Genomic DNA, 22,886 nt, shown 5'->3' with positions numbered 1-22,886 from the left:
GACTTTTTGGCAGAAAAAAACAACCATGAAACACAAAGTTGAGAATTCATATTTTCTTCATCGATTGAGATATTTTAGCTTTTAACAGTTTTATTTTTCACTTTCATACCTTCCACTCTTTTTCTAATGTATAAATCTATGCAATGTGACAGGATGCAATAATGACAGGATTAGTGATATAACAATCTTATTTGCTGCCATTTATCTGTCTTTCAAACCTGCCAAAATTCAGCAGAGTTATAGATTGACCATTTCATGGTTCTTTCCTTCCCTTGCCAAGATATTATTGATCTCAGATTGTGTCTCAACATTCAGCTTTCCACATTACAATTGCCACAACCATCATCAGGGCTCCTTCACTTCAGCCAGTCTTTTTATAGAGAAACTCGGTCTCACCAGTTGGATTTCAGTTCATCACCTGCAGCGGTCGTTTGCTCAGGCCAGCGGTCAGGGACATTATTATATTTGCATGTGGTTATTTACCCATCTTTTCAGCTAGACCATGCCTGACACCCTTAATGAATTTCGAAAACAAATGAGGAACGTTCTTTTAATAGCTGACGGTGAAATTACACCAATCTTGGACCTGATTCTTTTCAGGATTTTAAATAACGTTTCATAAATTCTGTAATTCCAATAAACATGCCAGCTTCATGGTATGATGTATGCTTTTACATTAGAGCAATATGAACATTCATACCTCAGGATCGCGCTCGCATTTGCAAGGCTGCGTGTCTAGTGTAGTATTTTTAATCTTTGAAGAGGCTGCCTTATTGGAGCCATATGGCTGGATTGTTAAACATCTGTACCACAGGAGTAACAATTCCAAAGCTTCCTGCCATCTGGATGAATTACAATACTTGCAATTCAATGCGTACGTTACAACACCACACTGACACTGCAGTAGAGCGTACTTGTGATGAAAAGAAAAATAATAGCTTTTGTGATCGGTGCAAAAGTTGTACACTCTTAGAAAATGTTGAATCAGCAGCTTAAAGTTCCTGCATATTCATAGTGTTTGTTCATATGTCAGATTCGTTGATTATTTTCACTTTATAAGTCGGTAGCTCATTAACATTTTAGAAGAAATATTGTTCCCCCCCGCTTCACACCTCAATTTTAAATTCCTCATGGTGAGTGTTCCTGTAACTTGAAAATATATTGTTTGAAAACTGCTGGACTTAGGAAATATATTTTTCTTATCTTTATAGACACATTAAAGCTGGTGCTAGTAGTTTCTGTAAGAGCCTTACTGTTACATTATTCAAGTATAGCGTTCTGCACATCAATAATGCAGCATAAATTAAGGGAACTGATACAGCAGTACATATATACTTTGTATCAGGGGATGTTCTTTTTCTCTTTCTGGTTTGGGATGTCTGAGTGTGAGAAAATAGTGTGAAAGGCCATTCTGCATATACTGTCATTAATTATGGAGTTGAAATGACAGTAGGAGATACTTTTAATTTTGTCCTTTTATAAACATTTGAGATGACTCCATATATCTTTTCCCAGTGAAGAATACAGGGAAAATAATTGGGGTCCTGGGTTCCCATCTGAGGGAAAACTTGCAGAGGAATTAACAAATAGTCGTAGCCGTAGCCATAGTAGCAGCAACATTCTTAGCTCTGCATGGTGACTGGGAGGACTCCCGGTTTTCTGTGAAACGAGCCGGTGGGTTGATGGAAAAGCACCAGAAGGAGCCTGCGACAGAACCGGTTATCTGCATGCACTGCAGGGAGGAACCTGGGGCCATGTATTGATACCCAATATACCGTTTTAAACCACCAGGCCCCAGCTCTGCCAACATCAGAGGCCTTTGTCTGTTCGTCCTGAGCACCTTGCAAGGCAGGTGTTTGCAGGTAGAAAGGGGGAGACCAGCCTTATAAGTAGGTCGGTTCATTTTGTGGCATAGACAAAGACACTATTTAGCCTAAAGGTAATGGAGAGACCTCCTTGACGGGAAGGTGAAAAAATCAATTTTCATCTCCCATCCATCATTTTATATTTGCAGTCAGCTTTTGGATGCTGATGGATTTGCAAAGATGCTGGTGGGGAGTAGTAATGAAATAAGGGAAGGACTTGTGGAGGAAATGCAGTAGAAGGAGGAGAAACAAAATGTTCCTACAGAGGAATCAGAATAGCATAAAGGCGGAAAAGGAGAGCATGCTGGAGCTTTAGAATGTCTCAAAGGGCTTAATAAATATCGGAGGAAAAATTATGCAGGCATTATACTTAGAAAAAGATTTAAACTATTGCTAGTGTAGCAGTAAAAAAGCTTTTCTGGCTGCTTTAGGCAGTCTCGGTTGGATCAGTATGGAGCACGCTGGGAGTGCAGACACAGAAGAAGACGCTGGATCTGGAGCTGCTCAGAGCATTCATGCTGATGGCGTGGATGCCTGGAAGCTTCAGCAGGATAAGGAAAAAGGCACAAGATTCATAGATGTGAGTTCATTGTTGAATACAAAGAAGGAGACATGCAAACTTTAATCCATTCATTTGCCTACTTTTAGCAAAGACAGGTTGGAGCCCAGCTGCTGTAAGTCAGCACAGATCCACCAGGGTTGGATGGGCATCTTCAGTTACTTCATCTCGCTTCCACATCTTCCTGCATGTCTCGATTCCCTTTCCAAATCCCCTTCCTCCTCCTACTTTAATACACTTCAGTGTTGTTAATGCTGATCTAGAATGGTGGGGGGGGCACCGGTGCTGATCCACAGTAGCTTTGTGGCTCAGTCCTTCCTATGTTGCTGGTATCCATTCCCTTGCATGCACTTATAATAAGATCCTGCCCATCCCATACATGAAAGAGCTGGTTTTGACGACGGATACATGCAGGATGTTTGCCATTTATCAAACTATGAAGGCATGGAACCCCAGAAGATGTTTTCCCACCAAAAGAAGCTGAAGTTCGTTAATAGTCCAGACATGTGGTGATCTGGGTTAACTTATCAAAATCAATAGGGTCAGAAAGAAGATGGATGTGTGAAATGAAACATGTTTGAAATTGAACTTGTTTTCTTGACCACTCCTTTACATCCTTTTCCTATTTGATAGATTTATTTCCCTTGTGCTCTGAAGAAGTTTTAAAGCTGGGTAGAAAAAGAGGGAGAGAGAGAGAGAGGAAAAGAAGTTACTTAAATAACCTAGGTGACCTTTAAAAAGAGCTTCTGATATACATACAACATCTGGTCACTTGCCCTGGTGGGACAGGGGAAGAGGAAAGGAAACTTGTGGATCAAGATTAAAAAAAAAAAAAAGTTTAATAAGCAAAAGAGAAGTGGAAGAAGAGAGAAACAAGACAAAACAAATGATGGAAAGGCAATCACTCACCACCTGCTTAGTTTAGGTCATCTACCTGGTTGTGTCTCCTCCCAGCTCCTTTGGCACCCCCGATCTGTTCATTGTGGGGGGCAGCAGCGTGAGAAACAGAGAAAGCCTTGGTGCTGTGTGAACTCCGTTCAGCAATAGCTGAAACGTTGGCATTATCAGCCTTGCTTTGGTCACAAATCTAAAGCCCAGCACCATCCAAGCCGCTATGAAATAAATGAACTCCATCCCAGGCAGAGCCAGTACACACAGCCATACTGGAGTTGATAAAACACACTCGGCAATATGATCCTCATGAAATCTCCTTATGCCTTTTTTTGGTCTTTCCACCTCTTAGTTTTAGTGGTGACAGGGCACTGCTTTGAAAGCTGGTGTGAACCACTCGTTTCAAATCTTTTTCACTGACTTCAGAACTTTGGAAAGGATGAGCCCGTGCTGGCAGTTGTCTGAGCTGGCAGAGGGTCTGTCCCTTGTCCCTGCCACCCCCTGGTCTCTCGGCCATTTATAGTAACAGCCCTGGATGCCCTGAATATGTCAGCCTTTGCGGGCAGGAGGAGCCATTTGGCTACCTGGGTGCATTTACTTATAGTTCAGCTATTCCTCGTCTCCTCTATCACAGGAATGAGACAGTCTCGAAGTGCTTGACAGATGGAATTTGGCCCAAAAGCTTCACGTTAGGCTTAAGTACACTGCTTTCAGTATCTTCCTGTGCGTAATGTACATTTCTGAACTTCTGGAACACGTCCGTAATTATTCTGTCCTTTTAGCAGTCCCTCTTAAAAATACCAATGGCATTCACGCTAGGAATACCACATGAGCCTGCCATATAGAATCATAGAATCATTTGGATTGGGAGAGACCCTCAAGATCATCGAGTCCAACCGTTCACCCACCCCTGGCACTGCCCCATGTCCCTGAGAACCTCATCTCCATGTCCAACCCCTCCAGGGATGGTGACTCCAGCACTGCCCTGGGCAGCCTGTTCCAATGCCCCACAGCCCTTTGGGGAAGAAATTGTTCCCCAGATCCAACCTCAACCTCCCCTGGCGCAACTTGAGGCCGTTTCCTGTCGTCCTGTCAGTTGCTACTATGCAATACCGTACCAGCTTAGTTGGGTTTAACGATATTGGTTTCTTAAATGCTGGGTAATACATAGGAATGACTTTACTGGGCAGGAATTTAAAGAGGTTGTAGTTCCCCTCACTCCCGATCAGCTTTGTCTGGTGTGGCATGTATTCCATGCCTCGTGGTAGGATAAAGATATATTATTCCGTGGATTTCCAATTGCTTTTGCAACTGCAACCATTTCTGGTGATTGTGTGACAGCCCATAAAAATAGGCCAGCTGCTCTGTGGCTAAATGCAAACAGATAGTACTCTGTTACGAAATGAGTCTTCAAAATTTGTAGCAAGTGATCACATATGGTAGAATACAAAAATACTTACAACTCTGAAGCGTAAATCATTTAGACCAAAGTGTAGAAAATATTAAGATGGCAGATTTTGCAGAAGACCACTGTGGGACTTTAGAAGAGAAGTAACAACTTCTTATTGGAGTGATACTTTTCCATCAGGAGCCTGGCTTTCCAAGTTGTTGAATGCTACAATTTCCATCAACTTGGCTGCGAACTGTGGATATGCACCATTTCTAAGTAGTGTTAACACCTCAACAATAAAGTGTCAGCTGTTGCTGTTGAAGTAACAACTGATCTGCAGACTGAGTTGTGCTTTCATATGGACATACTAATTCTTGCTGTAGCTTTATGTAGCAAAGCACCTTCCTGAGACATTTGCATGAGTTACTTCAGTGAAGTGGGTGATAGTGAAGCAAAACGGCACAAATTCTTCATGGGGAAAAAAAAAATACTGTGATAGGGCAAAATGGTGAGTAGGAGTGAACTAAAGGTCCCAAAGTGCATGTGATGGCAGTTTCAGGTTTGCAATAGTCACTTGATGAATCGATGTTCATTTTTGGTTCCCTAACTGTTCTCAGTGAAAGAAGACGATGTCAGCTGATGGCTTGAGAAGCACCTGTTAACACTTCACACTCTAGTGCAGTGCAAGAGTATCAATCAACTAGCAAAAAGACTAATCAGAGACAGAGCTTTTCTAACCAGCCATGGCTGCTTCCTCGAGAACCAGATACTCCGGGACTGCTTACACAGACATTCTCTTTTTCTTTCTGTTACGAGATTAGGGCATTTCACTTCGTATTTGTGTTTTGTTGCACATGCCTTTCACTTTAATAAAGGTTTTTTAAGGCTCCTCAGGGAAGTTTTTCATGAAGCTTCAGTCCATTGCAGATTTGATCACAAAATAGTTTTGCGTGATTTATCTTAAGCTCAGTGTTTCTAACATAGGTATTCACTTTTGCGAACCTCACTTTCTCTGATGCAGTAAGTCAAGAGATATTTTCAACCTATGTAATCCCAAAGCTTTCCTTCTTTTTATCAAGTTTTTTTCCTTTCTGAATACTATGATTTACTTTTATTACTGTAATGCCCAGAAATTTGTGTGCAAAACCACTAGAAGATAGCCTTACTTGAAAAAGCTTACAACTTAAGTATGTAAATTGACTCGAATAAAGACATTTTTTCTGATTAAAAGCAAGAAACTGTGTATGAAGCATGTGATAAGCATACTTGTAAAGAAATTAAACCTGATATTCAGTGTAGTAAGCAGCAAAAGGCGGGTTTTGGTTACAGCAGTGCGGTGCATGTCACTGCTATCACAACATCTGCATTCACAGGTGTCATGTTTTAGGAAAATCTGCAATTTAAACAGAATTCCTTTAAAAAACCTTATTAAAAGCATCCAAAATGATCTCCTTTTTTTCACCAAATACTATGTAATAGTTTTGTTTATGCAAATGCTGTTTAACATTTACCTTACAGCAAAAGGCAGACATCTTCAATAGCTTCTGACAGTGTCGGTGAAACTTTTTATTTCCGACTCTCATCTTCTATTTTCAGGCAAGAGTGAATCACAGGACCCGCAAAGTACATTTTACCATGTCTCGTTAGTAGAAAGTTTCTCTAGGCACTTAAATATTCCTAAGAAATTGGACTTGATCCTAACTCAGCTGGCCTCCCGCAAGCTGGAGTTGGTTACAGAAGGTTTAAACTAGTAGCTTAAGATGAGAGTCAGCACCCATAATTATAAAATAACTTGTTTCCTGGGGTCTTCTTTCACAGTTCTTTTCAGTAAGATGCTCTGAAACACATTCCTATGGTTCCTTTTGAAATGTGAGAAAAGTGAAAAGTGTCTGCATTTAAATATTCCATCTCTGGTTAGTGCAGCTTACACATTAACGTGATCTTCAAACAGACTTTAATTCTCTCCTTGGTTTCAGCAGGGTGACCTTCCTTTGCATTTTGTGTCTTGATCTTAAATGGAAACAGAAACGCGTTGGTGCTCTAGGGCTGGTGCCATCTAATAGCCCAGCCTCAGCGACAGGTTGGCCCTTAGAAATTTGTCCATATTCATCCTATTTTGGTGAGAAACAAAGAAAATATTTTTGTTAGATTGGCTTGATGAAATTTGGAATAAGAATGAAGAAAAGTTTTGTTTGAAAAATCAATAGTTTATTCAATGTGCTACAGGACTCAAATTTGTCTAGGAGAATTGGGGTAATTTAGTTTTATTGGGTGTTGCATTGCTCAGCAAAGATAGCCAGGAGTATCATGCAGTCCAGATGCCTTCATCTATCTACTTTTCATCTTTTAGGTTCAAGATTTTTGATGCACCCGTCCTCAGTCTTGCACACAGCACGTACTCTGTGCCTATGAGAATCAATCAGCAGTGGAGCTGCGTCATTTACTGATAGAAAATGGAAGTTTCTTGGCATGAGACCCACAATTCAGGGCAAGTCAGTAATCAGAGAACTACGGACATGTAGGAATGCTACCAGAGCCGAAAATAAATATGTCACAGGAACAGTAATATGATGGAATTTGTACACAAAGAAATTCACTTAATGCCCTGAGTGGGTAACTAGCAAAATATGCAAGGGCTGGAATTCTGAGGTGATTTCCAGAGAACAAGGCAAGACGACTTGGTTATTTTACCAGACTCTTTAGGCCAAACTCCAGCACACGTCTCTCTCCCTGTCTGCGACAGCACCTCTGAGAATCTTGCCCTTATTATAAGGGTTTGGTTTGATGTTCTTTGGTTTTGGTGGGGTTTTTTTGTAATAGTTCTTTTTCATTGACATTATCCTACATGCTTCCTCTATCACTGCTTAAATCGAACTGCTACTCAGCCAGTGTTGGAACACAGAAATTCTCGGTCTGTTTGAGTGATACCGTCATAGTAAGACAGCAGATGTAGCTGTGATATGAACAAGGCAGTAGTAACGTACTAGTGAAATGTCTACAGTGAGAAGTGCCATCCCACGCCTGCTGAGCTTCACACAGCTCTGCCATGTGTGGTACAAGTCTTACCTGTTCATTCCCCCAGCAGCCTGTCGAGGCTGCTTTCACACTCCCTGCCGCCACAGGTCCTTTGGTAGATCATGTTACGTTTGCTCTTCTTCTGGTAGGTTTGGCTGCTTCTCCATATGTTGGCAGGAAAGCTGGAAGGACTAGGGATCTTAGGTAGGAGTTTCTCCTCTATTCCCCAGCCTGTTGAGAATTTCATCCCCTCAGGCAACAAAAAAAATCCCCTAAGGTTAAGACCAGAATGATTGGGGAATACTTCCGTTGGTTTTTGTTACAAGATAATTGCTTTTTCCCTCTTCTCTCCTCAAAAAACCTGGAGCCTGCTGCTGGCAAATACAATCTGGTGGAGTGAGGTCTGCTAGATTGTCTGCAGAGAGAATGAAAGACAATGTGTAAGAGTAAATGTTAATATTTCTACATTACTTAGAGAAAAATAGTAGTGCCTTTTCTAAAGATGCAATATAAAGTACAATTTGCAGACACATTGTCGTTAAGTTTGCTGGTTGGATGAATCAAGTTCCAGTAGAAAATTAACTAGTGAAAATATATTTTTCTACAAATTGCTGGGAAGTGTTGGTCAATTTGCTAAAATGGAAGGAGTGAGCAGAGGGCACAGGAGGGGAGACACTTTCCTGGGTCATAGATTCTGCTCTGCTGATTCAGGATCTCTCTTAACCTCATAAACAGTTTGAACTAGTGATAATGATTGTTTTGAACCCTGCAGTGAGGAAATGGGAAATCGTTTACCAGAAAAAGTTAAATGCTGAAATTATCCCAGAGAATAATATTGTATTAGAACATTGATCAGCAGAATTGATCTCAGCATAAGTCTTTCCTCTCAACATGGCAATGATTATTTTTAGTTGAAGCAATGGCAGAAAATGCATAAAATCACTTGCAGGCCTTGAACGATCAACAATTATCAATATTTAGCCAATCTCCAGAGAGTTCGCTGTGGGCTCAGATTCACTTTCTGTGGTGGCAGTCAGAAAGACTGAGCCTTAGAGGTTGTAAGTGTTTTGGGAACGTGACATGTTAGAGTGGTGAGGATTGCAGCTGATGGTGGAATTTCTCTCTTTGCCTCCCAGAACAAGCCCAGGTGCTTGGATCTCCTGATCCTTACAGAGCACTGGGGTCAGCAAGAAACCCCCCTGTGGGGGCTGTCAGCTCTGACCTTGGGCTGAGGCCTTCCCCTCGTACGTGACGTTAGTCATGGATCTGTTGAAATCGGGCGTTAGACAGATGCTGTGTCTTTGTTACAGAATTTCCCTGGTTCTTAACTCCCTCGTGCCTTTGCACAAATTCCTCATGCCAGAGCTTGGCTGCAATTTATCTACAGACTAATGAATTAGTGCTGCTTTCACCCAGCCTCATAACCTGTCCACTTTGCAGAGCTGATGCACTTCAGTGCTCAGAGTCCTGCAGCGCCTTCCCAAAATTCCCTTTTTGTGATTTGAAATATTGCAAAGCTCTTCAGTTATTCGCCCAGCCAAAGACACAAAGCAGTTCAGCTTACTGACCCCAGTTCTGCTCCTCTGACATTTGCTGCTACAAGGAGGCTGCTTTTCAGCTCTCATTCAGACATTATTAAATGCTGAGTAGTATCTCCCATTCCTTCTCTCTTCCAGAGCCAATGAAGCCAATGGGGCTTCAAAATGACACAGAGAGTCTGTTAAATATGAGACTCCCTTCGACCTCTCCTTTTGCAGGGCTCTAACCTTCTCCTCTATTACTGTCATTGGTGCTATTTTATGGTCACCGATGCGATGCCATTCCTCCCTCGGGGATATGCCGCTCCAGCTCAGCACCAGCCAGATTGCAAGTCCAAAAAATGTCCCTCCATTCTTGCTTTTCTCAGGGCATGTAGAAAAAGTGACAGTCTCTTCTCTGACGTGACCTTCCCTGGAACACTTTACTTCCTCAGCCACTCCCTGGAGTAAGGCAACAGATTGCGACATGGACCAAAGTAGGTCCCCATCAGTGCCAGATCCTCCAGTAATTGCTAACCATGAGGATTCCTCCTGGGAGGGAGCTCTGGCTGGAATTGTCCCAGGACTTGTACCCTGGTCCGTGTCCTCTGCGTGGGACACTCAGCTGTGACAAGAGTGTGGGAGTCCCTGTGCTCGCCTGCTCATTAGTCACCAGAGCCCCAGATTGTCATTTATCTGGTAATAGAAATCTGAGCTGAAACTATCATAGATTTTATGCTTATTAACAAATCTTCACCTTCTAGTGATTCATATAGGGATTTACCGATACTTTGTCAGTGATGACACTGACATATGTCAGATTCTGCTCCGGGGAGAAGGCGAAATCCCCAAAATATATCTCTTCTTTTACTTCAGACGTTCCCAAGTCTCTCTGGCGTAGCCCACTCCCTGAGCTTTGGCAGGGTGTCAAGACTGAGGATAACACAACCCGGCTGCTCTCTGGAACAGATCAATGGCTCACTAAGGCAACGGTCAGAGACTGCTCCTGTCCCAGGAGACAAAAAGGACTGTTGGTTCTGTTCTGATCACGTCGATGCATAGCCTCTAATTCCAAATCTGCCAAAAAATGCAATAGAATTGCACCTACGGGAGAAGGAGCTGATCTTGCCACCCATTTTTGTTATATGATCTGTATCAGCCTCATCTCCCCTTTGCTCACATGAGTCTCCTTGGTTTTGTACTTTTCTTATTAGTACTTTCATAGGATACCAAGTGGGAGATGAAAAATAAGGGATGCCATACACTGAAACAATAAATTCCTCAAAGCCTGAGCAGGCTTTGAGATCTCTTCATATCTTCATCTATTAAAGCTGCTAAACCCTGCATTAAAGTGCTTTCCGAGGTGATGAATTAATGGATGTATCCTGAGTGATGACCACAGAAAGAGACATTAAGCAATGCAAGGAACTATTATCCCACTTCATTGAAACAATTATGCAGGAAACCACCTAATCAGCGTGATTCCTGACGGAAAGGCAGTGATTTAGAGAGGGAATCTTCCGTTTCACAAATAAGCAATAATCTAAGAATAAAGAAAGCCTACCAACATGCATTAGCTCTAGTCATCTTTCTTTTACTATCAAGCGTCCCTTTTCTGAGCACACTCGAGGAGAACCCAGCCAAAAGCTGACTGCAGGCTTATCTAATGAAGCCAATATCGTAGACTCAGCACAACCTGGATTCGGGCCAGCACATTAAGATGGAAACACCAGAGTGGCTCTGAGTGAATAGATCCCTAATGGATAAGGGGCAAGCATCTTTTGCATCTTTTTTCATCTTCTTTGACCTCTCCACATTGTCTGAAACCACTGGCCATGAGATAACTGCTATTTCACCTGACCAAATTATTCTTTCCCCTAAAAGTGCCATGGGGGGCTGGAGGAATGTGCTAAAATGGCCCAAATTGTTCGAGAGACGCATATTAAATAGTGGAAGAAAACACTAGTTTTACCATTAAATTTCTGCTTTATGTAGCCCAACAACTATTGAGCATGGGGCAAACTGGTTAGATGATCTGAAGTTAAAATACCAACATCATATAAAAAACCTGCAGATCTGCTTTTGGTTCACAGCAAGAAAATGAAATTGGTCTGAGTTTGGGTGAGAACAGTGTACAGTGAAGAAAAACTGGCAGAGACTGCCTAAGGTAGTGCGGACAAAATACAAATATTTTGAAGAAGTTGCACTCAGGGGGCAGCGTCCTTTAGCCACATGTGCAGTCAGAATAGAGCAGCTCGTTCTGTGTAGCTCTGGGAGAGACCCTGAATGTCTCGTTGTGTCTGTGCTCTCATAGAGTAGCATCTGTATCTTCATTTAGCAATGTTTTCCATTATGATATTGTATGTACGTTTATTTATGCTTTCCGTCACCTCCTGGCTGCGCTGCCATCCCCGGGCAGAGCGCCCGCAGAGCCCAGGAAACTGGAATTTATACAGAACGGCTCGTCAGCAGCACACGCTGCTGTGAATGAGTGCAGTTCATCAAGCCCCTTTTCTGCTTTCTACGCTGGGTTCCTTCAGACTTTGTAATTATCCTGATCTTTGGTTTGAAGGTATTTTGCTTGTCTGGCACAACAAAGTCCCACCAGCTGAAGCGGGAGGGAGGTGGAACTTGGGGCAGTGGCTGGGAACCCCTCCGGGTTCAAGGGACCCCTGCGAACATCACCACGTTCCATCGCAAGCACGAGACGTGGGGTTTTGACTCTGCCTGTTGTGAAAGAAATATGCAAGTTATATTTTTGGACAAGCTAATGAAACTTTACCAAGCTAAATCACTCCATCGTTATTCTCCTAGAATGAAACTCTTCTCTAAATGCACTTTCCCCTCGAGGAAAGAGGCTGAGAAGGCGGTTGTGGCAGGGCTTAGTTACTTTGCTTAATGGATACAAGAAGTCAATGTGTTGGTAATGGATGAGCAGGGTATAACAGCGTATAAACCAGCGCGGTACAGCAGGGTAAACCCTGCACAGTCCCAGTTGGGATCCACACAGAGGAACGCAGCACCAAGGAAGCCAGAGCAGCTCCATGCCTTTGTAGATAGGACACACAGGGAACCCATTTAGTGCGTCTAAATTCAGATTCAGGACAATTAAAAAATAAGTGCTAGTGTTAGAGACATATATGCAGTCATTTCAGGTGTGAGAAGAGTTTAATCTTTAGGTCTGTTTCCCAGAGGATTGACCTTATATGTTAAAAAAAGCACTGTTTTTAATTATAAAGTAAGTGATAAGCATCAAATGAATTGCTACAGAACCCCTTTGTTGACTTTATTCCGTGATAAGGAGCAGTTGCTGTGTGACCTTGAATACAGCCAAATAACTCACGCCAAACACATTGCTACAAAGATGGCATTTTGGCAGGTCTTTGATGTAGGTCATTTTATTACCAGCCTGAATCAAACTACAAACCGATCTTAAACTCATGCCAAGAATGCTAATAATAAACTGATCAATGGGGTGCTGGATTATTCAGGAGAATTGGTCAAGGGAAAATGCGCAGATAAAAAGTCTGGAATTCCAAAGGTTGAGCTGCTTGGGCTATTATACTGGGAGAAATTATATTCCTTGCATTAGTACAAGTTTTCTTTACCCCAGGGACCTTTACCTGAGCGTTGAACAGGACAGTGTCAGAAAGTATACACTTATCTTTATTTTTCTTGACCTTTATGTGCAAGTAATTTTTATAGTTCCATTAACTAGTAAGATCATTTGCAAACCACTGTACAAAGTATATTATGAAGAATGCCTAGGGGACCATTGTATCCTATTATGTTGAATGTTAATAGAATGAAAAATTAATTTAAACTCTAAAGATTAGAGCAAGGCAAGACCTCCTTTTTATAGGCGAAATTTGAAATTTTATTTGCTATGGTAAAACTTTAGAGTAGTACCCTAGTGTGACCTTTATATGGACCTTTATAGGACTGATTCAAATCAGACAGTACAGGAAGCTGATTGTTTGAATAAAATGGCTTATATTAAAGCTTCCTCTTTTAAAAAAGGGGGATTTCTGTGCCCCCCACATACGGGATTAGTCCTGTGTAATTTCACAGTTTTAAATAAGTCTATGCTAGCGAGCTCACAGCTGCTGGTTTAGCAAGTTAATAAACCAGATATGAGAGAACTCACAGTTCCAAGCGGTGTCTTACCTTACTTGACTCTTTAATTGCTCATTAGACATTGTCCTCTTCCGCTATGTGAGACTTCAAAACACCTAAAAAAAAGATGCAGTTCTCTGTGGTACATTTTTCTGTTTTACATACCACTGATCACTTGGGAATGAGGAATAATATCTTGAGACTTGCTTCTAAGTCTCGCGTAGCTCTCTTCCCAAGGGGCTGGAGCATTGCTACAGAAGTCAGTAAACTTTATTAGCTTCATTAGTGATTATTATTTCATATTTATGTTAGCGTAGTTAAGGTGTGATGTATTTGTATGGCTAAATCAACTACATTTAGACCAGTAATGCGTAGGAGTTTTGTTATCTGGAAGAGCAAAGAAATATTCCACCATTGGCCTTCTTTGCTCACAAATTGTGCCTTGAGCTGGGAACCTGACCTAGTCGAAAGGATTAAAAAGTTGCATATTTTACATGTGAGAATGATTTATTTTTGTAAGTGTCCATACAGGGAACAGAAAAATCTCAGTTTCCATTTCCATACGTCCTATAAAATTAATATGTTTTATTAATGAGAAACGTATTTTTAGATAAAGCCATACAGGGTAGAATTTTCTAAGTATCCCTACCTCACCGTATCGTATATTTTCTAGTACACTGCACTTTTAATAACAAATTAGAAGTTTGTGGCTGTACTGGATGTGAACTTCTTGTCATAGATAACTAGCCAGTTTTGAATGATTGCATGAAGGCATGTATTGCTTTATTGCAAAATCCTGTTTTTCTAATACCCTACCTTGAACTTCATCTCACAGCTGTAGACTAGGAGGCCTCACTGTCTTCAGAATCCCTAACTCGAGAAAAATAAATGTGCAGAAGATTAGGACAATTAGTGACTAGAGAATTAGCTATCAATATTTCATGCCCCCTGCAATACTGTCTAAACACAAGATATGAAATAAGAATAAATTGCACTTTTGAAATGCAGCAAACCGGGAAAGGAAATGACTAATCCAGAAAGATCTTGTGGTTGTTATAACGAGGCAACTTTCTAATCAGTGGTTTTCAGTACAGCAGCACAAAACTACTTCCCAAGTCATCTTTACTGGCCTTATTTTATACAGGAATGAATTAATCTTTGTCTTGGAATAAGTCTTTTGTAAACCAGCTTCAGCCAGCTCTTGGTTAAGTAAGCACAATACCCCCATTTCCTATCTGATATAAAAACATAGGATATACAAACGCAGGTTATATATGATACATATTATATATATGTGGATATATATTTTAATATAATGATCTCATTGCCACTACATCGTATTCGTTAATAAATCACACGTTAGTCTACATGGAAATTAGATGTTCCAACTTAAGCATCCAGTCTGAGTCACTGAGAGGCTGAGTTTTTGGTGATGTCCTGGGCAGTAAAATGGAAATAAGGCAGGAAGCGGTCAAGTTCAGCCTTTAACGTAGTTATTCAGTATTGTCCAAGTTTTTTTGTGTGCGATGGGCGTACTGGTGTACACGGGAGAGTAAGTCAGACACCAAAACAGCACAGGAGAAGAAAAGTCCTGAAACCATGAGCTGTTCCTGCTCAGGGAGAAGAAAAGGAGATTCTGCCATGTACACCTCTGGTCAGCTGGGAAGTAAGACACTAAAACCAGCCAGTTTTTCATTGTTTGAACCTTGAGGATATTGGACTTTCAATAATCCAACAGTGGACAAATAAGATGTAGAACACTGTAGTTACAGAAAACTTGACGACCTCGAAAAGATAAGGCTGCACATAGAGCTGCTGCATCGTGTAGTAAAATTATTTCTTTTCTTTGAGCTATTTTTTACAACTCTGTTTTGGATCTTAATATACTTTCAAAACTGAGCTCCGTTTCATCTTATGAACAGTAGCAACTGGAGTGCAATGGAAGAAGCTGGTATTCTGTAATACAATAATAATAAGTGTCAGTTTGGTAAAAATGTTGTTATGAAGCAAAACTGCTAACCAAAGTGATTTCTGGTGTTACGGTTTTTCATTGCAAAGAGCTGAAGTGACAAAGGAGTTTATCGCTGTCAAGAGACCTATATTTTATTTTGGTCACTTAGTATTAATTGAACCTTGCAAGTAATTTTTGTGTGTGTGATTGCTTTGTTTAATATTTTTTGAACAAAATATTGCTCTTGAAGGCATAGTTCAGTGTATGTTTACCAACCACTTAATGCGTTTACAATGCCATGTATTGTTTGTTCCTAACAGCACTGTGCACAGAGGAGTGTGTGCATGGGAGGTGCGTTTCTCCTGACACTTGTCACTGCGAACCAGGATGGGGAGGCACCGATTGCTCAAGTGGTGAGTAAAGATTACAAATATATGATGAAGATACATGCTGCTCTTAGCAAAAAAAAAAAAAAAGGCCTGACATAAAGCAGTGACCTTAGAACTTGGATACTTTAAGTGGAAAAATGAAGGTTGTCCGTTGGTTATTTTGCAACAATATGTGATAATACCCCATCCTATGATAATGACTTTCACCTTTTTTTGCTTGTTTTTACAAAGAAATGTTAAATGCGGTAGAGGATGCTCCTAATGCTTTTGGTCCTGTTATTAGGGTACTGGTATAGATAATACAGCTCTACAATGATTTATTTCTCTCTTAAAGCTTTAATACAAAGTATTCTTCATTAAATACTTTGCGAGTACTTGGAGTGCTTTGGAAAGCACTGGTTTTAGATAGAGTCCTTGTCCTGTTGAAGCCAGTGGGAGTTTTGCCATTGACTCTTCACACAGCCCAGATTCTACCATCTGACTTGAAATCCACTCCTTAAATTAAATGGTAGAGTTGGGAGTTCTGCATCTTTTCCTGGGAAATTAATTCTCACTTGAGACTTTCAATTCTTTCAGCTGGGGAAGCTCTATGTCAGACACTGAATTGGTAATGATAAGTTTAAGTCTATGTTATTGGTTCACGCTGGAATGAAACAGGCAGCGTTCTTCCCAGGACAAACATCAGAGATGTTCTGCAACACAGGCCCGATATGTTATTGGCAGAACGGATATAAACTTGTTAACTGGAGTCTATTTGTGCGTCAGGCAAGTAAATAAAGCTGCGTCGAGAAAGATGCTGTGAGTCATTTACTGAATGAACGTTTCATTTTGCTTTTACTTCCTTTCTCCCAAATTGATTGGGATCTTAGAAAAGAGGCATCATTACCAGGCAAAAAGATAACAGAAAAGGGATCTATAAAGAGAGACATTGGAACAGAGTTAAATGTGACTGGGAATGAACACAGAGCCTGAGCTCGATGGGCAGACTGGTCTCTGGCCAAGTTACTGGTGTTTCGTCAGTGGCTTTGCTGATGTCTCCTCAGGTACAGCAGAAAAGGCAACGGACTGAGCAGGGAGGAAGGACAGAAGGAGAGGCCAAGCTTTGGGGGTTGACGCAACCTTACCTGACATGTAGGCAATGGAAAAATTGGGCAGCATAACATACTGAATGTCTCTCTATAACAATATTTTTAAAAAGAGAAACAGTATTTTCAGTTGTAAAAATTGTAGAGAATTTCAGGAGCTCATTTTATCCTTTGGTTATTTTTAGTAACAGATATTTTAACCTAACAGCCAGTGAGTATTTATACAGTGCATATGCACTTAGAGAAGTTAAAAACAATAATAATAATTTAAAAATACTGTGACAACGTGGACACACACATATAGATGTATACATTTATACAAACATGATCACAGGGTAACAAGCACTCCATAGAGAGGAGATGTCAGAGCACAAAATGGTCTCATGGGCTAAAACTACCCAGTGACTCTTATTAAACTGCACTCCTCTTGCAAGTGAAGATAAAAGGAAAAGAGGGTTTTTCCTATATTGAATATTTAGCTTTTAAAAGTAATTAGGAATATTAAAGCACTGACAATGATTGAGATAGAAACATTATTCATAACTTTTATTTCCGCACTGGGCAGCAATCCAGTATATTTCATTTATGAGGTTTCAGCAGTGGAAAGAGAAGAGTTAGCCAATTCCTAAATTAAATATGCCCTGTTAACATTTATAAATGATAGCCCAGGATTAGCTTTAAAATTTAAGCTTTCATTTTATTAATATAATTAGTGTGTTTGCTGGACTATAGTGCCCATTGTCTTTCATTCCATTTGTTATCAGCCGGACTACATGAATTCCTGTCCCAAGGTCTGCTCTGACAAGCATTGTCCAGTGTAATGCTTGTAAGTGTGAACAGCCCCCGAGAAATCAGCTTTTCCTGCAGCCGCGAGCGCTGCTCGCCTTTATGCTTCACACTGGAATTTGGATGACTGGTCTCTTTATTGTTGGGAGATTTTATTTAAATTAAAAGGTATACAACAGATATCAGCTGAATCCAGTAGAGCTGTTATTCTGTTTCCAAGAGAGAAGAGAGAAACTGGGACCCTTAGCCTGGCTGAGGTTAACAGGGATTTTCAGATACATTGGCGATCTACGTATTGAGTCATGTCTTACTGTTAGCCAGGAGTAATCTGGAAAACATCTTTCACTTCTACTGCAATAATGTATTACCTGTTCTTACTTTCTCGCTGTTCCTTCATTCACGTTGGGCAGCTGCTGTGCAGGTTACACGTTTGCAATGACAACCGTGAACTGTTGGGTGTTTGTGAACAGCCGCCCCTTGGGCTGTGCTCTGCACAATCTGAAGCTGTTGGTGGGACGTGCAGCTCTCGTGGGGCCACAGCACTTTCCATATGGTCCTCGGTGATTTTATTAAATCACAGGCATATTGCTTTTAATGTTGGCTGTTTGAAATTCTTTTACTGGGGAAGGGATTGCTAGGCAAAACACCTCTTTTAAATTTAGAAAATCTCACAGGAGCTGTTTCCTGAAAACAGTGTTGAGAAGTGGAGCCTACCTGAGACCAGGGGTCATCTGTTACTGTTGACATGGAAAAGCTCTGGGGACACTCGCTCTTTTTGAGATGGTATTTCAACACCCTGCCGATGAGACCATTATAGCTTTCTAAAAGTTATATCTAACTTCCATTTGGTTTGATGGGTGAAATTCAGCCCTAAGCAGAGCTCCAGCACAAGGTCCAAGTGTCACTTTGAAACCAGAAGTTGGATCCAAATGTTTTTCTTTTTTGGTGCACCGCAAAGACTGCCTGTGCCGGGGGGGGAGGTAGGAATTCCGACACTGAGGACAGATTTCCTATGGGGGGCAAGGTTTTGGTGTTAAATGCAGTTTCCCGGTATTACCATTCTATCTTGGCTAGAATATTCTCAGTTGAATCTTTTGAATAGTTACAGCTACAGTCTGTGGTCATCCAAACAATTTAATCATCTTTCTCAGACTTTGTTTCATGCTTTCCTAAAACTCAGCCTTTAGAACAACAATCACAAAACTTGCTGTTCAGTGCCGCTTCCCCCTGACTAATCACGGTCCATGTTAGAGTTCATCTGTTGTCAAGGTTAAAATCACTTCAGATGAATTGCTAAACAATTATGAAAAAACCCTGTGCCATATTCAGCTCTGCATGCCTCTATACCTGTCTTTTACTGCATGCTGTTGGACATCTGTCGCTGCCCGCAGGCTTAGCCTTGATTTCGTGCTATAAAGCTGCAATATATTAGGACTTGATTACCATAACAATAAAAAGAGAAGTAATGAGGTATTAACTAAAGAAGCTCTTGAATAAAATGTTTTCAAGGTTTTAATGATGCTAAAAATGAAAAGGAAAAGTCTTTTTAAAAAACTCATACCTTTTCCCTTCCTTTTGAACTTGTTCTACTAAAATCATGCCCATTTTGTCCATGCAATCTGCTCTGTTGTCTTTTTAAATACAAAGGAAAATTGCAAATGCTCTGCGTGATCTTACCTGCTCACCTGTCCAATTATTTCGAAGCAATTAACTTCAAACACTATGATATACTGGCTGGAGGTTCTGGTAGGAATATAATTGACTGTTGGTGGTTCCCTGGCCTCTTCTGGGTCTCGAGAACAACCATCTGTATTTACAAGCCGTTCGGCCCCACCCCAGCAAAGCACTTAAGCAGATCCTTCACTTGACACACGAGTAGGACTTTTCATCTGCTTTAAGTTAAGCAAGTGTTTAAGGATGTTACCGAATCAATTTTGAAGAAACAGCTAAAAAGACCTCAGTGAAATCTGAACAAGCCTCTCATTGAATTCATCAGGCCTACAAGGAATAAGGTGATCTTTCTTTCAAAATGCTAAAACTCATCAGGCAATGTTTTTTAAGACCATTTTTACTCTCATGAGCATTTTTCATTGTGGGGAAGTGAACAGAAATCTTTGTGGTTAGAAGGGGATTCACAAAACAGTGAACAACAGGCAGGAAAAAGAAAGATCAGAGCAAGAGCCCTGAATTAAAAGCAAGAACCTTCCAAAATTGTATGTGTGCCAGTTTGAGAAATTGCAAAGGAAAGAAACACAGAAGTTGTAATGAAAAAAATAAAGTGGTTTTGAAAATGTTTGCTTTGCTACTAGTTTCAGGAGCAAATTTAGTACTTGCCCAAAGTGTAATTAAAGAGATGTTGGTATAATAATGCCAAACCATCTTTCTTCATGCGATGTCACCTGGGGAGAGAGATGATAATATTGCTGTCTGGCATAGGCTGATGGGTAGTGTACACATATGGATAACGTGGTTTCCTTTGGAAGGAATGTTTTGTACAGACTGTCATTAAGAACGAGAGCATATTTCATCTTTATCTCTTTGTCAAAAATAGCCAAGGTCAGAACAAGCAGCATGAGTAACATCACAGCAAGATCACGCTTAAGGGTATAGCCCTAGAGCAGCTGGAGTGCTTCAGTTCTGAGACTGGTGATGAATGAGGGCTGCAGGTACTTTGCTAAATCTGAAAGGACACAAGCTATGGAAAGCAACAGTAGAAATCTCAGGAGAAAACCAGAGTATTTTAAAGTGAGTCTGTGGTATTTCTCAGGCTTGATTTTGGCTTCCGTGTTCTCAAAATGCTTTGAACTATTTCCAAAGAAGAAATCAAGTTCAAAGGAAAGATTCCTGGTCTGTGAATAAAGGCTCAACCAAAATTTAGTGTAATGTCAAGGACTGATCTACTGGAATCATTGGTTTATTTTTTGTCCTCGGGTTTTTAGGACAGGATTGACTGGGAAACCACCAATATCCACCAAAGAGGTGCCAAAGTGCAAGAACTCAGCTGTTCTCACCTGTTAGTGGCCACTACTTAGATTCAGTCCCTGAAGGACATCTGTCTGTCTTTCTTGTATGGGAATTTGGCAACGCTGTGGGTTTCTATCACAGTGGCTGTTGTATATGAGTGCCAAATGAGGTGACAGGACCGAGCACAATATTTCTGCTTCTCCCAAAGCCCATGTATTTCATTTGCCACTCCAGCTGTTGAGATAGGTGCAGTTTCTAGAGATCTCTTTAAACCTGTGAAACTTCAGTTTGGATCCAGGCTTAATTAATGCTTTAGCTGAAACAGAATTTCATATCCATAGCATGTGGATGTTAAAGTTTAATACACTTTTCATTTAAGCCAAGCTCAAATTGCACCTTAATTTTGATGTGATTTGCAGACTCAGTGACAACTACATCATGCAAAGAGATGCAAATGTATAAAAACAAGCCCCAGTGAGGCTCATACAAGGATCTTTCCGTAGCAATTACAGACTGGAATTGATTTCTGTCTCTTTCAGTTCTAACAACTTGCTCTTCCCTAAACTTCAAAAATCTCCAGCTCCCTTCAACCACTGCAGAAGCGGTGTAATCAGGTAAACAGCTTGTGTTTAATTTTTTCCTCTGCTGGATGTGCGCCCACGCACTTGGGCTGCTGTACCCAGGTTTCATGTGTTAAGCAGCAGATCTTCATGGGCCCAGCCCACGCAGGACAGCCTGTAACCAGGGAATCAAAATGTAAACACAAGCTGCTGTTCAGTGCAGTTAGTAGCACAGCAGCATGTCCTGTATATATTTTTACACAGATAATTTGGCTGCATTAAACTGGGCTAATCCATGATTTTTCATTCAGTGGGAATATTTTGTCTCTTGCTGAAACCGTTAATATCTGCTCAGTCGTTTGTGGCAGTTGCTCCTTGATCTGTTAGAGATGTGAAGTATCCTCTAAGATTCTGTGAGTTTTGGAGGTGCTGCAAGCTTATGGAAAGATACAATAGTTGTATTAACTTGGGCTTTTCCCAAAGCAACGGGGCGGAGCAAAAGGCAGCAGTTAATTCTGGAAAAAAAGTAAAGTAGATCCAAGATTTACTTTGGGAAGAAATTTCTTTCTACACTTTTGTGTGATTCATTGATGATGAATAGATCAGTTGCCAGTTGTTTTAAGTCTTGTACTAAAGTGAGTAAAAAATAGAAATTCAGCACCCTGTGTCCTTTTACTTCCCACCTCCATCTTCATGTTCCCTGTCAGAGCGTGGGAAGGGACTTCCTTCCTCAAATCAGCCGGTCACATCTAAAGCCAAGCTAGTGACAGGTTATTTCCCCCGCAGTCCCAGCCCTCCTTGGTGAATGTCTCTTCTGAATGATTTTGAAGAGTCGGTTGAGCTGACCTGACTCTGCTCCAGTCCCTGGGTTCTGCCCTCCGGCGTGTGCCGCTGCTCTCAAGGCTTGGTCTAGCAGCGTATTTCATGCATATGAATAGTCCTTTTCAAGTCAATAGCGAACAACTGATGTTATTTTAGATAAATGCTTAAGTCATTATCTGAATGAGAACTTAAGAGATGAGGGGGGAAATCAGGTTGATGAGGATCTCATTTAGGGACCAAGAGTTCTTGAGTATCCTACAGGCTGCACAACAGCAGGTACTTCTTTCAGTGAAATAAAACCACCATCAGCTTCCCCAGAATCAAGAAAAAGAGGCTCAAACCTAATGCCAGGTGTCCTGCAGAGAACATGATACACAGGTCAGTGATCTGAATATGCTCCGTAGTTCTAGACAGAGACGATGTTTTGACTCAGCACATAGGTGAGTACCAGATGATAGAGATGTGATAAGAAAATAATTTAGGTATGTAGTGTAACAGGCCTCCAGTTGTCTAATAAAGATTTTTTTTAAAATGTAAAGTGTTACCAGAATAAGCCTGCACAATTGTATGTTATTATTACAATATTACCACAGTCATCTCCTCTGTTGAAGCGTTTGGTTCTTTCCATGTTTGGTGCTTTGGTTTAAGAGGTAAGCCCATAATGAGTTGTGTGCTGGAGTGAATATTCATATAAAATTCAGATGATCTGTTGAAACCATGCTTCCCATTTATACCCAGAGTAGTAGCTGCTGAGGCTGCTGCATGCTAAGAGTTTGTCTTCTAAACTGGCCTGAGGCGACACCACCATTTTGTACTCGTTCTCTTTCTCTTGATATCGTCTTTCTGTGTTCCGTGTAACCAAATTATTAGGCAACTGTATATGCTGGATACCTCTGGAAGATCAGTCCGCTGGTGCCCTAAATACAACACTGAATTCTTGCTGAAAACCAAGAAGGCAAGCTGTGGGCAAACCTTA

The 22,886-nt window shown here is 40.9% G+C and overlaps 1 protein-coding gene across 1 annotated transcript in view; it reads left to right on the top strand.

Moving 5' to 3' along the window:
* The window catches only part of MEGF11 (multiple EGF like domains 11), a 257,722-nt gene that overhangs the window by 74,073 nt on the left and 160,763 nt on the right, over positions 1 to 22,886 (top strand). Inside the window, exon 6 of the mRNA XM_065641517.1 lies at positions 15,625 to 15,717. Coding sequence (XP_065497589.1) covers positions 15,625 to 15,717 — 93 coding nt within the window. The remainder of the gene's footprint in view (positions 1 to 15,624; positions 15,718 to 22,886) is intronic.

The sequence above is a fragment of the Caloenas nicobarica genome, chromosome 10 (assembly GCF_036013445.1).
Source record: "Caloenas nicobarica isolate bCalNic1 chromosome 10, bCalNic1.hap1, whole genome shotgun sequence".
Taxonomy (NCBI): Eukaryota; Metazoa; Chordata; class Aves; order Columbiformes; family Columbidae; genus Caloenas; species Caloenas nicobarica.
Note: the sequence above shows the minus strand (reverse complement) of the source record. Positions and strands in the feature narration are given on the sequence as shown.